Source organism: Pipra filicauda, unplaced genomic scaffold, assembly GCF_003945595.2.
Source record: "Pipra filicauda isolate LSUMZ 115617 unplaced genomic scaffold, ASM394559v2 scaffold107_size2268652_pilon, whole genome shotgun sequence".
NCBI classification, from domain to species: domain Eukaryota; kingdom Metazoa; phylum Chordata; class Aves; order Passeriformes; family Pipridae; genus Pipra; species Pipra filicauda.
In genome coordinates, this window is record NW_024103518.1 from 2,160,474 (window position 1) to 2,177,573 (window position 17,100).

Below are 17,100 nucleotides of genomic sequence, written 5' to 3' on the forward strand. Positions count from 1 at the left end.
GATTATGGAAATCATTGCAGTCAGTACAGTGTCCTTTACAGGCTTTTTTCCCCCCTACATTCTGATCCCAAAATGCACATGGAACTTTTTTTTCTTTACATTGTCCCCCGTTCCCACTTTTTAGGCCATGGCAGATTTCTTAGCCACCAGTGTGAACATGAGAGTAGAGAGTTAGAAAATACTTGCAATCAAGTGAAAGGGTAAGGTTACAGTGGGGACTGGGAAGAGAATGGGAGACGTTTGGATTTTTGCTGCAAAAACATTGAAAACCTTCTTTCCTTCCCCATTCAGAAAATTTAAAAAATTAATTTATGCCACCTGGTAACTGTTATTTTTTACCAGTCTCTTTGTCAGCATTTACACAATAAAAAGCAGTCATTGGTCAATAACAGGATCAATAGTAGGCATTAAAGTTAAAGATATTACAATTGCCATAATTACATTCCAGACAGAGCTGTGCAGAAAATTGATTCCCTGTCCTGAAAATGTTGAGATGTAAAACACACTCCTGCTTTGCATCAGAACAAAGCCAAGGCTTTACCTTCTTTCTTTTATTATTATTATTGTCTAAAAAAAAGGAAAAAGAATCTGAAAAACAAAAAATAGAGGAAGGCAGAAACAGATGAACAGAGACAGGTTTTGAAATAACTAATAGTCTTTTGGTTAGGTCACTAAAATTAGATTTTTGTGAAAGTCCCAGTCCATTCCTTAAGCTAGATCCAAAAAAGTAGGAATTCAAACCTAGGTCTCACAGATCCCAGCTGAGAGTTACAACTGTCAAGTTATTTTCCTTTTTTGAAGGTGAGTCCCTGTTCCTGAACAATACTCTGTCAAAACAACACATTTCCACAGCATCTCATTTGGAAATTAGGCCCTCTCCAATTTGTCACATTTCCAAAAAGCCACAGTTACAGGATTGCATGCTTATTGCCAGACTTGGGGAATGGTTGCCTGAAGCTATCTCTATGCAAACCCAGAAATTCAACCTGGCATAAACACAGAGCACTTTATTTTTCTCCCTTTGTATCCAAAAATGAGTCTTTTTTTTTGCTAAATGGACGCTTGGGAATGGACATAATTTCTGAGAGAATGAAAACACAGACTAAGCTACACTGACAGTAGGACTCTGGTTTTTAAAAAATAAAGCCACTCCTTTTTTTTATTTTTTGACAACAGACCATTTTTCAAGATGGTTGAGATTTTCCTGTCCTCTACTCCCTACTAGAAGTTTGATTTTCCTTTCAGGAAAACTAAAAATATTCCCATTTCCTCTTCTCCTTCCTTTAATCTCCACAGCATGCTTCACCTTCCTCTCAGGCTACTCAAGTATTTGGGAAGCTATGCTGTAAATCAGATGGGAGAAAGTGATCTAACTGAAAAATAAGCTCTGTTGCCAAATCTTTTATGCATCTACCTCCTGTTTTTTTTTTTTTTGGTAAAAAATTCACAGGCAGGTGTCTCTGTACAAGACAGAAAGTTAAGCTGGAGTAGAAGCCAGGAGGATGTAGCTCAAAGTTTTACTGATCTCTAGGGTGGAGTCTTTTCATGCTCAGGCTGATCACTCCTTTACAGACAACTTGAAGCTCACTTCCAGTCCCTCACGTAAAACAGACAAATGAACTATATCCAGTGCATGTAATAGTACTACCTACAGATTACATGTTTTGTCACCTTGGAACATATACTATTTTCCATTCTCTTTCTACTCATCACTGAAGTGGTACATAGACCATGTGATTTGCCTTTTTTTCTTTTTTTTTTAAAGTGCAATTTCTTCATCAGATGACTCTTATTGTCTAATATTACAAGCCAGTACTAAGAGTTGCTAGACTGAGACTTTCTGAGATGGCAATCTATGCACAGGGAGTCTTTTCACAGCTGGAGGAGAAGGGAGATATGCAAAGTCAGTAAAGCAGAAGGAAAAAACCCTTCAGGGGAACGCTGTAATACTAAATCCCTCAAAATATTTTCTGAGTATGCTTGGCGTTCTGTCTCGTTAATGTAAATATATGTAAAAGTCTCCTGTTAGCTGGAATGTGACAGAGTGGATGTAAGGGAACAGATGTGGCACGGATCATTGAAAGAGCTGTTTCATATAAAATGAGATATTGCTCTGGGTCCTTTGATCTGCAGAGGGTTAGAGATGCCTCCCCAAACCTCCTAATGCTGCAGAACTGTCAGCTGCTAATGAAGAGCTAGAGAGACAAGGCACAGGGTGATTCTGTGCACTGAGAACTCCTGCTCACCCTGAGCTCCAGCAAGCACAGGCACACACCAACATCTGCCTGCCCTGAGAAATGTGGGAACACCCAGGAGAGGATAACTGGGATGAGGGGTACACAGCATTAAAATGGTAGCATTGAAAGGCTTACATTAATCTTCTTTCCCAGTAAATTGAAAGAATGAGTTCAAGGTGAGCAGGTATTTGAAGACTCCTGTGAGCTACTTCCAAAATGTCCAGTGTGGTCATCCACTCCTTTTTTTTCTGTCATTGCTTCTGGCACTATTTCCTTGTTTCTCTCAGATCTCCCAGAATGGTTCTGAGCATCCCCTTGGACAGGAAACAAGTGAGTCTCAGGTGAGGAAGTGTGTTAAAGCTGCAATGAAGGAACATCCCATTCATCCCCAATGTCACAAACTTCTTGGTAAGGCAGGAAACATTTTAGTTTGTAGTTGCTCCTGCTGGAATCAAAAGCTTCCTTAACAATTTAGTTCTGTCTTTAGCTCAAAGTTCTTACTGTTCTTAAATTTCAACATCTTCAAAGCAGTTGCAGATTATATCTTGTTACTGAAGTGGGACTTATAGTTAGGTGTCAACAAAAAGCATCTGTGTGCCTTAATTTTACAGATCACTTTCCTTCAGAGAGATGTAAAGACTGCTGTTTGAGGTTTGGGGTTGGTGGGCGGTTTTTTGATTGGGTTTTTGGTTGGTTGGTTGGGGCAAGACTGGAGAGAGAGAGAATAGAGAGATTCAGCCCAAGAGGAAGAAAAACAACCACGCTGAAGACCAGGCTTGTCAAGTAGTAGAGGCAGTTGGTAGTTCACTGCTTTGACAAGTAGCTGTTCACTTCCCCACTTCTCCCTTGTCAAACTATCAAGCATGGAGTTACTCTAGGCACACTAACTCTGATTCCAACACAGGGCTAAAGAACTGGCCCATCCTTGTGATTCAAACTCAGCTCTGCAGAACTCCAGCCAGTGCCTAAAGAGTTAACACAGCAGTGTTAACTTAGTTGTGGTACTTTTAGGGAAAACAAAAGCTTAACTGGAGGCAGTTCCTTCAGAATAAAATGGCAGCAAAGACAAGACACATAAAATTATCATTGTATAATCACTCAAGGTCAGGCATGTATATGTGGGCATTGGATCAGATCATTATGTGGGTGCTAAAATACATCCCAGAGAGGAATGCTGGAGTAAATATTCCTTACTGTAGCTCTGCACCTAAGCTGCAAATTCTCTTGCCAGATGTTTTGCCGTGGTTTGTAGATGGCAACCATAATTTTGATATGAGCACATCAGACACAGGCATGTAATACAGATTTATCACTGTGGGATTGGTGGGCAGGGGTGCTTCAGTGGGATCAGCCCCAGCTGCTCAAGCACTGTCCCCAGCTAATACAACCCTTCCATGTATCAGAGGGTGTATCATCATGATTTAGTTCCTTCACCTAGATCAGGGATTGTGTTTCTCTCCCACAGATGTCTGTGGCTTTACTCTTGTGAGTAGAATAGAATCTGTTGTGCTGAACAGATTTAATCTATTACAAATACACACATAACCAGAGGAGGGACTGAGGAAGAAATTTTGTATCACTGGAGAAACATCAGCACAGTTTACTCAGAGAAGAAAAGCATTTTTGTCTTGTCAATTTTTATGTGCAGGAACGAAGGGCAGTTTTCCAAATGATAAACTATCCCAGGCACCTGGAAATCTGTGCTCCTGTAAAAACAGGAAGATTTAACAGAGAAGATGGTAGATTTTCACTTAAAGAGGAAGTTTATAAGTGTTCCCAGGGCAACCATTACGCACCAGTAGAAATGAATTAAGCCAGGCCAAGTTTCACCATAAATGTTAAACACATACTCATCTCAAGCTGTAAAGTCATCCCAAATTCACAGATATTTTCTCACTGTCATTGCCTAGGATAAAGTTTACTGCTCACTAGAATTCCCCCAGCTATTTCTTTTTCATCTTTAACCACGCAAAACTACATTAACAAAATGCACACACACTGTGTTCTCATTTCAGGCCTCTATGTCTCTTGGAGACTCAGGATGTCATGATAATCTATTAAACTGGCTCAATATCCTCTTTTTTTTTTTTTTGCCCCTAAAGATGTTTACAAGCAAACACTACTGAAAAATCACCACATTTACAGAAGTTCTGTGTTCTTCTTCAGTCATTCAGGTATGCCATATTCAGACTAGCTAAGCACATGGATGAAAGTTTCATTTAAATATGGTCATATTAATTCAACCTTTTTGCAATGCTGCCCTCTATGTTTGATCTGTAAAAGGACCAAATTTAAATTAAGTAGTTCGAAACTTTAATCTTTTCTCTCTTCTATGAATGATGATCTGAATGATTCAGGCAGCACAACTGAGGAAACAAGTCTGTGAGAGGAGAAGTAAGGCAGGAAGCCACAAAAATCAGCTTCTCTGAAAAAAAAAAAAAAAAGACAAGAAAGGTTACATTTGCGCTAATATACATGTGTAAATCACAATGTGAAAATGCAGCTGGCATCCTGCCTTGTGCCCTTCATAATCCTTATTACCAAGAAAAACTGTGTTCCAGAAAAATCTTCTCTCAATTTACCATTCCTGGGTTCCAGAAATACCTCCTCAGAACATTTGATGTCATAGCAATGGCATCATTAGTATAACTGCTCACAGTATGCCTTGTTAGGTGACCCAGACAATTTCTGCCCTCTTGCCATCAGAGAATTATACCAGCCATGGTCATGCCACAACCAATGGCACCACCACGCCAGTATTACATTCTTAACTTGAAGAGTAGCCAGAAAATTGGGTTTGCACAATGCATCTATCCACTCTCAACAAATGCCATCAAGCAGAGTTTGCCATCACTAATTATGTCACTCATAGCTGTTCCCTCTCACCATACAGCCATGTTTGAAAAAAAAAAGAGAAAACTTTACTGTTTGCATTCAGTAACAGACTACGGACCTGCACCAGTCACTTTTCTTTAAATTTGTAACCACTCTGCCCAAACCAAGAGGGAAAAGTGATGCCAGAAGGCTAATCCTCAAGTTAAATGTATGGTGAGATGTGCTCTGTCTTTAAGAGCATGACTTAAAGTCTGAACAGATCCCACTTTTGCTTTCCCCCACATTAATTCTGCTGCCAGCACAGAGCCCTCCAGCACACTGGAGTCAACCATTGCTGAAATAGAGATGGCTCATTTTCTTCTGGAATTCCATGAGTGACCTTAAAATAACCCTTTGTATTCCAGACTTTGCTTATGGGATTTCTAGTTTGTTCCTTATCGTGGGATTTTTTTGTACTCTCAGAAGTTGGTTCACAGACTGTCCCTAACACTCACAGTCTAGAAACTTTTCACAATTGCATTTCAGTATGGCAATGCTTGGATGAAGATACTGAAATTTGGCTTTGCAGCTTTTCCCAAACATATGTCCTGTGTCTGGTGTACATACTTCTCACACATATCTCATCAGTGATACCCAGTTGTGCAAGGTGGCTTTTCTATGTGTGTGCATCATGCTGCTTATGCAGACAAGTAGGGGGGAAAAGAAGGATGAAGCAAGACACCAAGGATCCTTTAGGATAATCTGACAGCTCACAACACATGGAAAGGTGCCCTGCCTTCAGTGTCTTGCTCTTTGCCACACATTCCCTCACCCCCTCACCCCCACTGGACCTCTTGCTCGGGTGCTTCAATTCATAAGCCAGAAAACTAGATCAGAAAAAAGACATGTAGGTTTATTCCAGGTTAACAAATGGATTCATCTCCATAAGAGGTCAAATGCCACTAAAGCCAATGCAAACCTCAGCATATGCTTGACTTGGGAATTAACCTTCTAACACTGGCTCAGTTTTAATATGTAACTTCATCTTAAAGCAATGCCAGCGTCCTTGGACAGCTTGAAGGTCAAACGCAGGATCTATGCAGGGTTTTCCATTCACAGCCCCCTGGGATACGTATCCCCATCCCTGGAATTAGGCTGTGGGATCCCCACTTCTTCTTCTGGGAATCCTTCCAGGCTGTCATGAAATTCCTAATTTGTATCTTGTTGTATAAACCCGGAAAACTTTCTGGGGTCATATCCTGCTGCAGCACTGTTAAAAAAGGGCTGAGCCACACTGCAGTGCTTCCAAATGAAAACAGTGGGGAAACAAACACCTGACAGCTATTCAACGTTTGAATTGCTTCTGCCTTTACTGCCAGAGTGAATCACTTGGCTGGGTAAAAATTTCACTCTGGTTTCAGCTGACAGCACCAGACAAGACTGCTGAGCCAGGTCAAAACAAGCCATTTAAACTCCAGCAATTGTGTTTTGTGTATGGTAAAGATAGATTTCTAGGTAGATGCCTCTAAGGTAATTTTGCAAGAGAAATACAGTTTGAGTGCATGACTGCACTAATGCTGGGCCCACAAATGGGCCCCGTAATAAGACACTACAAGACTGCAGCCAAAAAAGAGCTCATTCCTAAACCTGAAGTGTTGAGACAACTTTCTGGATGGTGGACAAGATAAAAACACACACCTGATAGCATTATGAAGAGAAGTGCATTCAGCCAAAAATGTAGAGCACAGCACCACTAACATCACAAAAATAATTCCTGGCTCTCGGCAGAGCCCATGGTAGTCAGAAGCTTCATTTTTTCAAACTTCAAAATAAATAATTGTGCAAAATTTCCCTCAGTACTTTCTTTTTCTTCAATAAAATACCAAAAATAGATATTCAAAAAAGAAGCATAAAAGTTTCAATCTTGAAGTCTTTTGGTGTTAGCATTTATTCATTTGCCAAAAGACCTTTCCCTCAGAGGAAGATAATTGGGATTTTATCACTTCCCATGTACATTGGCAGATTTTTTTTTAATTTTCTTTTTTTCTGTACACATGTACTACTTCCATTTTCATTACAAAACATTTACATCATCATATTGATTTTTTTAATCTTCTTTAATGACTAACCATTGGACTCAGAGAAAGAAAAACCTTCAGAATGCTCTGTTACGAGCCTGGGTTTATTCTACAACTTTGTGTCAGGCCGTAACAGAGCATTACATCTTTGTATGACATCTGTGTAAGGTTTCCTTTCCAAGGGAGTGCTGTAGCTGTTTCCTTCCGTTTGGTAATATTGCTCCCATCTCATTTGTACTAAACTTCATCCATATGTTGTCAGAGAGATGTGGGATGACTGCTCTACTCCACTGTATATAATGTTAATAGGATGAAAGCATTGAAGGTGGCATCATTATCATGTGGATATATTACCTGTGGTTTATTTCCTGGGGAAGGGAAGAACAATATAAATATAGGAACTGAAATCTATTTACAGATTCCACAGTCAATTTAATCTGGCATAAATTAGCTCTGCCACAGAAAGGGGCTGCTTGTCACACAGCCATGGCTGCTTATCCCTGCCTTCTGTTTCTGCCAGCCCTGGAGCTCACGAGGCAAATACACATCAGTGAACTAATTCAGCTGAAAAATAATTTATTTTTTTTCCCTTTTCCAAGCTGAGTTTTTCATTCAGATAAACTCCCTGCCTCATCTCATTCATGGATGCACAAACAGCAATGACAGTGTGAGGGAGACAATACAAACAGATAACCCATGGTGTAAGACAGCCTGAGACTCACCCTTTTAGCAGCAGCAGCCATTTATCCTGTTTAAGCTGATCCTGGACCTGTGACATTAGTTATAATGGTGCCAGTCACTGTATGGATTCTCTCATTTTCCTCTATGTCACTTCCTCAAGTCAGGTAGTGGCTGATTCCAAATAAACCAATGTAAGCCACCCTTAACCTGGAGTGAAGAAAAGCTGTTTGGGTTATTTATCCTGTCCATTCATATGTGGAAATGGAGAGGCAACAACAGCAACCTCCACATGATCCTATAGGAAATTCCTATAGGAAATTCCTATAGACACTGGATTAACCAGTGTCTGTTGAGAATAGTTCTGTGACACCATAAAAATCATTCCACCCAACTGTGCTGAAGTTCTGCACAGTCTTCAGAAAGCAAGAGTAGCTGTCACAAATCCTTATAGCAAGCTGTAGACCACAAAAACAAATAAAAATCTCAGGCTGGCTAGTATTAGGTCTTTCCATCAAGTATTCTTAACATTTTATGAGTTAAAAGCATATTCTGAGAGGTCCCAGTCTAGATTGCCTAGGGTCTGCCCTTTCCTCAGAAAACTCTGTGTCACCCTGACTGAGAGGTTTTGTTCATAAAATTCTATATTTCCAATATTTCAATAAATGCCCCGGTGGGGGGGAGGTGTTCATTGCTTTTCATTATTTTCCATAATGTTCTGCATAACTGATTTAACACTGCTCAGTGTGGTTAGAGATCTAGTCCTAACCCTAAGATGGAATTTTGGAACCTAAAGCTTTCTAGTCAGCAGATATCTTGGCTGCACTGACTATAGTTGAGCTAATCCAGAAGGGTCTTTCAGAACAGTTCTCAGAAAGCTAAAGACATTCACGTTTTCTTCATCCTTGCTTCTGATTTTTCCAATGTTCCAGTCCTTAGGCATCTGTTGATCCTGAAGCTTTAAGAAATACGGAATATTTACACAGGAATACAGTTGGTATGAAAAAGTAATATACCAAAACAAAAAAAAAAAGCATTATCCACACTTCATGTCTCAGTGTAGTGGTTCATTTGAGTGTCAGGAGAGTGCCACAGACCCACAGTTCCCTGGGTGAGCATGAGAATAATTATGAGAACTAATAAAAAAAATAAAAAATAATAACAATAATAATAACAATAATAAAAATAATAACAATAATAAAAATTAAATACAAATAATTAAAAAATAAATAATAAAAAATGAGAACTAATAAAATAGCACCACATTTTCCTACCACACTTACCCGTAGAGGCTACTTGATCTGCTGTCAGAACTCACAGCTGAAGACCCCTAATTAATGTTTAGCCATCTCCTGTGTACACAGGGCTTGATTGAAATGCTCAGGACCAGCACTTCTGTTGGCTCCACTCTTATCTTACCCGAAGCTGATAAAGGGAGTGCTTCTACCCTTCCTGCAGCTCCTCACAGATCCCTGGGCAGAAGCAATCACTCTCTGGCAGATTCTGTCAACAACAAACAACAGCACTTTTCCGCAGTATCACACCAATCTCACCTCGATATGCAGTCAGGCAGCAGCAGCATCCGAGCAATTTACTCTGCTCCCATTCCTATGCCGTGCCTGGATGGTGAGGCTACAGGGAGAAGGAAGAAACAAGGTATAAAAAGCGAGAAATGTTTACCAACTGCTTTACAGTTCCCCAGGTTGTTAGGTGGCTTCTGATCCTAAACAAATGGCACAGAGTGTGAAAATTGATCCGGTATTTCTTTGCCAGCATCCCCATTTTGAAAATTACCTCCAGTATAGGGATGGGAATTTGATACCCCAGAAAAGATCTCCATGAGAACTACAGTGACACTGCACTTTGTATAAAAACCCCAAAACATTGTGTGATGTTTTTGTGTTTACTTATGTCTGTTTAATTTGTTTTCTGCCTTCGGTTTATGGAAAGGGGAAAAGCAACATGCTAAGTACTAAATGCCAACATTTCAACATTTGAATATTGTAGCTTAAAGTGATACTACCAGTTAGACCAGACTAAAAATTAATATTTTGTTTCCTATATACTAACAAAAAGTGAACAATTGTAACTACAGCTGTTCTTTTTAAACTCTAAATACTGCCCTCATTATATAGTTAGAGAACTCAAATGAAAAAAACAGTTATTTGTGTTGTAAACATTTTCCAAAAGTAAGCACTTTTCACGTGTTGATAACACATATATGTTTAGTCAATACTGCAAAAATGACATCTCTTTTATTTGTATGAAACGTTTTTCAGTCCTAATTCAGAACAGCGTCTGTTGTTACAAAAGTACTTTAAAATATGTGACAGGTTTCAAGCAAGCACCTAAACCTTAACTTAAACCTTAGTTTAGAAGTCCTTGTCAATCACAGCTGGTGGAGGCACTCAGCATAATGGGGAGAGTAATCTATCTCTTCAAAATTTTTGCTGTTTAAGATAGGAAAACCAAAATCCCCTCCTGAATTAACATGTGATTTTTATGGTAACAACTTTTCTATTAAATATCTTACCCCCAAGCGTGTGCATAAAAGTTCTTCTAGTGCTGATTTAGCTGAATTGCCCACAAATTTACATCACAGACAGTCCTGAAAGACATGGTACTTTGATACAAGTCTAGGACAAGAACAGCTTCACCTAAATTAGTTTAAATTAGTAACAAACATAAAACACACCATGAAACAAGATGCCATGAAGTTAAAGAGTCAGTCTGTACCTACAAGAAAAAAGTTGAGCTTAGATCAGTTGGAGTCAATAGTTCTACCAGCACTGGCAATGTCTTATCCACCAAGTCTGATGTACCCCTGCAGAGTTTATTGAGTACCTCAGCCCTCTCTATATCCATTGTCACCAGTTCTCCTCTCTCATTTATCAGAGAGAGGGGGTATACTCTCATTGGCCTTTCCTTTTTGACCTGTGTACTTATGGAATCCCTATTTGTTATTCTTCATTTTCAAAGGTCCTTAGCTTTTCTGACTCCCACCCCACACAACCTGTCCTCTGCCCAGGTCACCTGTCCCTGCTTCTACCAGTCGTGCATTTCCTTCTCACTCCTCAGTTTCAGGAGCAAATCTTTGCTTAGCCATGCTGGTTTCCAGGCTGTCTTGCTTGATTTCCTATGCTAAGAAAACTATGCCTTAAGCAGATGCCAGGTCTGGTCAGTTCCTCTGTTCCCAGTTTCCCCAGGGGATCTCATCCACTGATTCTTCTAACAGCTGGAATTCATCCTTTCAAAGTCCAAGGTCCTGACTTTTGCTCTTTGCCAGGCCTCTGTTCCTTGAGATCATGAACTCAGTCAGGGTCCAGTCACCACAAGGTTGGCTGCTCCAACCTTAACCCTTCTAATGAGCTCATTAAAATGAACACCAGATCCAGTAACACTTCTGGTTGGTTTGCCCAGTGCCTGGACCGGGGAGTTGTCCCAGATGCAGTCCAGGGAGCTCCTGGATTGCCTGCCAGCTGGCTATGTTGCTTTCCCAGGAGACATCCGTGTCATTCCATCAGGATGGGAGCTTGCAAGCACAATAATCCTGGAGCTGAAGCAAGAGGCCTCTTCAGCAGCTTCCCCTGATTAGACATCCTGCAGCAGACCCCAGCCACACGGTGTCTTTTGTTGGTCCTGTCCTTGATTTTTACCCACAGGCTCTCAACCTTCTCGTGGCTGTTTCTCAGAGGCAGCTCTTCACAATCCATCTGTTCCTTTACACAGAGCATTCCCCCACCCCTTCTTCCCAGCCTCTCTCTTCTGGAAAGCTTACAGCCCTGGATTGCAGTGCTCCAGTTGTGTGTCCCACCATGTTTCCATGATAGCAGTTAGGTCATAGGTTTCTAATTGTACCATGGTTTCCATCTTCTCTTACTAGTTGCCCATGTTGCATGCAGTGGTGTAAGAGAATATGTCCTCAAAACACCCTCCATCTGCTTCAGTGCCAAGAGGGTGACTTTAATCAGCACAGCTCTCTTTGTAAATTAAGCCAGCCTTTGTACCAAATTGGATGAGAAACGATCACAGTTCAGATGGGGCAAATCTGACAAATGACAGCCACGGGGAGTCACAAACCAGGAGAAGGTAATGTCTTTAGTCAGTGCAGCCATTTCTTCAGTGGAGGTCTGATCCCTATGTCTGATGTGATCATGTGTCTAGCCAAGATGTAACTTGTACTAGCTTCGTTTGCACTGGCACAGTGAAAGCATCTCTTCTTCACATGTCCTTCCCTCCCACCAAAAAAAACCAAAACAAGCTGTATTGCTGTAGTTCCCTATCACAACTTAAGTACAGGCCACATGCACTTTGGGGTACAGGCCATCTGAGAAAAGGCTGCCCAGAGCTGCTCTTTTAGCACTGCCCAGAGGCAGGTCCTTTTGCTGATGCCACTGAGTCATAGTAAAGTCGTGTGAGTGGTCTTAGCCCATTGCAGTGCACATGATAAATCACATGTAGGTATCTGCTGATACTGCATGAACTCAGACTAGGAATACTCAGGCTAGGAATACTCACTCATGGATCTAATTTTACTAACAGTAAAAAATGTTTCAAAAAACGTCTCAGAAGGTTATTAACAGCTCATGTGAGACAGCAACCTTCTGTCAAGAACCTCGTTTTGCTTTTTGTAGTACCAGGCTCTAAGGATCTGTGCTGCAAAGTGGTACGATCTCATAAAGCAGGCCCCTGGTGGAAAACCCTGGCAAAGTCAAGGCACGTAGGTAGAGCCGGGCCTTTTAACCTTCATTATATATACCTGCTGCAGTTTCTTATACTATATACATTATATATACCTACTGCAGTTCTGCAGAACAGTGGTTTTTCTGTTTTGGTTGGGGGTTTTGTTTTGTTGGGTTTTTTTCCCCACGCAGTATGAGACGGCTCAAAGTCCTTTATGTCAAGAAATAAGCTGGAGCTGAGTCCTTCCTGCCTTGGGCTGCTCGTTGCGCTCACGGGCACTTAACTCTGCCCCCACCCAGCAGTGGATGCCCCCACTTTGCTCCACCCTCCAGGGGCTGGCTAGGGAGTCCCAGCTCGCCGGGACGGTCCGTCCCTGCCCGCCAGGACCGCGGTGAGGGGCTCAGCTGCGGACTGTGCCCTTGGCACTCCTGGTGTGAGCTGGATAGCAAGAGAAAAGTTTCCTCCATCCCGCTTTCTCCGTCTCCTGTTGCCGTGTATGGTGTGAGGACAGCCTGCAGGAGGGGGCTCAGGACACCTTCCTCCTGCCGAAGCTTTCCCGGAGGACCTCGAGGGAATTTCAAGCTGCAGGAAAATGTACTGTGAAAATCACGTTAGGTAAGTTCACCCCGAGCTGCCGGGGGACCTTCTCCAGCCAGGGATGCTTTTTCCTTTAGTCTTTGAAAAGTTCGCGCACCCACCTTCGTTTTAGTGTTTGTCTTGTTGGTACGTATTTATTTCAGTTCATGGGGGGTTTTTTGCAGAGTTCTGTTCACTGTGACGCTGGTCTGGCAGGCCGTTCATTTAGGAAAAGGTAAGGGAAGCTTCGTGTTTCTCACCGCCCCGTCGTGTTCCCCTTGCACATTTAGCCTGTGTATTTCTTTATTAAAAGAAATTCCCTTCCATATTTGCACTTCTTGTCAAGGCCGTGGTAAAGAAGAAAGTGAAGAAGATGTGAAAAGTCTCAATGCCACAGCTCAAAAGCAGCAGCCCAAGAACGAAGGGATTTTTATAAATGCACTCAATGACATGAATCAGAGCTATGAAAGCAGAAAGCAACAGAGTTCCAGGTCATTGGTACCTTTCACTGGAATTACAGAGAGTAGGTAACATTATTTATGTAAACAATCCGCAAAATTACTTTTTATAAAACTGTTGTCCTAGAATTTTCCAGCCTGTTGGTTTTCCGTGGTCACTCAGGAAATGGTGATAAAAATTTAAGGTAGAACTGAGGACTTCTCACTTGCAAAATGTGCTAATGAAAAGGGAATGATACTAAGAATCACTTGCATAGACAAAAGTATGTGAAATCTCGTAACATTCTGTTCATTTGTTCAAATTAACTAGAATTCATGATAATAAAAAAGTTACTTTAAAAAAAAAAGTTTGAGCCGCATGAAAGCAACAGTTCTAACAGGGGGGGAAATGTAGTCGGTTTCGTCCCACATATATTAAGTTTTATACTGGTGCTCAATCCCAGGAGTCTGAGAAAGGCTGAAGGGAGCGTTCCCCCCTCCTCTCAAAATTAAATAACAAAGCATCCTTTATTCAAAAATAAGCATCGCTTTCCAGTAACTGCCTCATTTCTTAGTGTGATTGAAACCTCTGTCTGTCAAAGTGAAATATTTCACCCGAGTACATGATGCTGCTACAGGATTGCCAGGCGTTGCTCCTTCACCATCCTGTAATCCCTGGTAGTTTGTTTCTAATCCTTAACTAAACAAACTGGGTTTAGCTGAACAAACACTCCTAACAGGCATATAATTTTATTGTCTCTAAAAACAATAAAACCAGATATCCTTTGGCTACTTTGGCAACTGGAGAGACCTGAGGTGGAAAAGCAAGGAAAAGGTGAGGTTCAGAGCCCCTGAGATGCTTGTTAACATCTGTAATATTGTCTTGCAGGTAAAAAACTGAGCAGACACTGCTGCCAAAACGGAGGGACCTGTATTTTAGGGACTTTCTGTGCCTGCCTAAAGCATTTCACCGGCAGATACTGTGAACACGACGAGCGGCAAAGGTAAAAAAAAAAAAAAAAAATCAGACCAAAATGGGAGGAAAAGTGAACGAGATGCTCTGGATGGTTGTTTTTGGGATCAGGCGTGTACCAAATGTCTCCCTTGTCGTTGGCAGCAACTGCGGCAGCATCGCCCACGGCGCCTGGGTGCTGAAGGGCTGCTGGTTGTGCCGCTGCGGCTACGGGACCCTGAACTGCCTGTCGGAAATAATGCGAGATAACTGCGGTAAGAAATGGCATCAAATCAAACATTTTTGTCCCGTGGGTGATAGAATTGCCTTCTGCAAGGATGGGGCACTCGGAGGATGCTGTGTGTGTGCTCTATTCAAACTTCTACAGTGGGCTGCTTTGCTTCAGAGAGTGCATCAGTGAAGCAGTGAACAGCACCGCTGTTGCCTGCATAGTGCATCACGTTAAATACTTTCAGATCTTTATAATTCTGTGCAGTAGGAAACTTTCCGCCGCTCTAATTGAAAATTGCAGAGATTAAATATTTCTTCACTCTGCAAAATCTGCACATCTGCGGCTTCTCATTTAACCACATCCAAGCATACAAAATATGTTTCTTAGATAAGGAAAGAGAAAAAAAACAGTAGTGTTAAACTGGTGTGGTGTAAGTAAAAACCGTATTAGATTAGAGAAACAAGTTGTGAAAATTTTCATGTTCTCACATAAACTACTTAAAACACAGAATTATCAATCATAACCAAATTACAAAACTAGTCTGAACCTTATTTTAAGATCTGTATCTTCATAATGTTCATATACAGAGTTCTAAGACAGAGTACACTTCACACAAAAAAACATGTAGCCATGTCCTGATCAGTGTAAAGCAGTGCCATCCAGTCTCCTGAAAACCACTGTATTTGTCTTTCTACATCAGCCTGTGAAAATCCTTGAATAAATGGATGAATATTTTTCAATCAGCTAGAATAAAGATTTAAAGACCTGCTTTAACAGGTATTATTTTCCGTGGAGAACTGGCTACTTTGATCCAGATTGTTTTCAATACTCTTGAGATGACTTATGAGGGTTTAACAATATTTCCACTTCAGTGGCAAAATCAGTGCGAAATATTCTTGCCCTTTCCACCCATCATGTCTTAATCCCGTCTTGTGCTTTCCTTCAGTTGTGCCAATATCACTGGTTAGCAGGGTGAGAAAACAACAGACCTAAAGAGTTTCAAGATTCAGTTGCACCCCGATGAACTGGCAGCCTCTTATTTCCTGACCAGATTCCTACCTGAGTAGCAGTGTCTTGAACCTATGACTCCTGAGTTATGCCACCAACTCAAATGTAAATGCAAATTTTAAAATATCGGGTGACATTTCTATCCTTGCAACCCCAGACAAAAACAAAAAACCAAAAAAAAAAAAAAAAAAAAAAAAAAAAAAAAAAAAAAAAAAAAAAAAAAAAAAAAAAAAAATTAAAACCCACCACCAGAACCACTTTTTCCTTGAGGTTGCCTATACTGAGCAATTACATGTAGCACACAGCTCGCTCATTAAACTCTTCGGAAGAGTTAAATGCTTGGGTGTTCACCTTTGAATCAGCCCTATTGTTTCCCATTAAAGGAGCAAAAGACATAATGGGCCTCCCCACGCTCAGTAAAAGCAGTCTGCTGCTTACTGCTCTTGAGCTCAGCTTAAAGAAGACAATGAAAAGTGTCAGTGAAGAATCCTATGAGCAGCAACTCGGTGGCTTTCACGTTAAGGAGGGTCTGGCTTTCTGCTTGTGCTGCAAGTGAAGTCCCCTCCTGTTAAAGGAAGGGTTAAAAGCTGACATTCAGGCTTGAGTGCATACCTCTTGTGAAGTTCTTCCTCTTGCTTTTGCTTGGTATTTACTTTTGATTATTCTGAGATTAATGCCTGCAAGAGCTGATAAATGCTATCAGTTGCTCCTCAAACGATCATTGATGGGACATCTATTTACATCTCTCTCCTGAGAATAGTCCCTTTGATTGGCTTTAACAGCTGATACCTTTAACTTAAGTACCTGCGAGATGTCAAAGGACTTTTCAAGTATGTTGAAAGTCTTTTGTTTTCAAATTTACATATTTATTTATTAACCATCTTATTTTCTCGATTTTTTTTTTCCCTAGAACTGAAATCAGAAAAGGAGGAAATTACCAGACTGTATTCTAATGCGTTAAGATTACAGCAAACAGTGTTTGCAGTCGCTTGCCTGCTCACCATCCTTCTGGAGTTCTGCTGTTGGCAGTTGTGAAACTGGACAAGGGGATATATATGAGGGTTGATGTAACCCTCACCATGAGTCATACAATTTTCTTTTTCTATGAGCTACAGAAGACTCTTCTACCTACATGTTGGAGACATATTAAGATATATTAATTCATGCTGAAATGCTTGGATTATTAGAAATTCAGATTATATAAATATGAAGTATTTATTATTATATTATTATATTATTACTGCTATCGATGTCTGATTCTAATGATTCTTTATTTCTAAAATATTCTTCTTCCAGTGGAAGCAAACACCCCTTCAATGTTCTATGCCTTAAGTATTGTAACTTATAGTAATTTCTTTTGTACACAGTACAAGTATTTTAACAAATAAAGCTGATTTCATCCCTG

At 40.7% G+C, this 17,100-nt stretch overlaps 1 protein-coding gene and 1 long non-coding RNA gene across 2 annotated transcripts in view; one reads left to right on the forward strand and one right to left on the reverse strand.

Annotated features, from left to right (window-relative positions):
- Window positions 1–287: 287 nt before the first annotated feature.
- LOC120323093 overlaps window positions 288–17,100 on the reverse strand; it is a 37,332-nt gene continuing 20,519 nt past the window's right edge. The window contains exons 4-7 of the long non-coding RNA XR_005563238.1: window positions 9,361–9,439; window positions 9,091–9,279; window positions 7,852–8,765; window positions 288–4,662 (exon numbers count right to left, since the gene is read on the reverse strand). This is a non-coding gene — a long non-coding RNA (uncharacterized LOC120323093). The remainder of the gene's footprint in view (window positions 4,663–7,851; window positions 8,766–9,090; window positions 9,280–9,360; window positions 9,440–17,100) is intronic.
- Window positions 12,796–17,091, forward strand: LOC113990219 (cryptic protein-like). Its single transcript, XM_027725445.2, has 6 exons — window positions 12,796–13,105; window positions 13,252–13,301; window positions 13,413–13,589; window positions 14,393–14,507; window positions 14,621–14,730; window positions 16,606–17,091. The coding sequence occupies exons 1-6, from the start codon at window positions 13,083–13,085 to the stop codon at window positions 16,728–16,730; spliced, it is 600 nt and encodes a 199-aa protein (XP_027581246.1). The 5' UTR covers window positions 12,796–13,082; the 3' UTR covers window positions 16,731–17,091.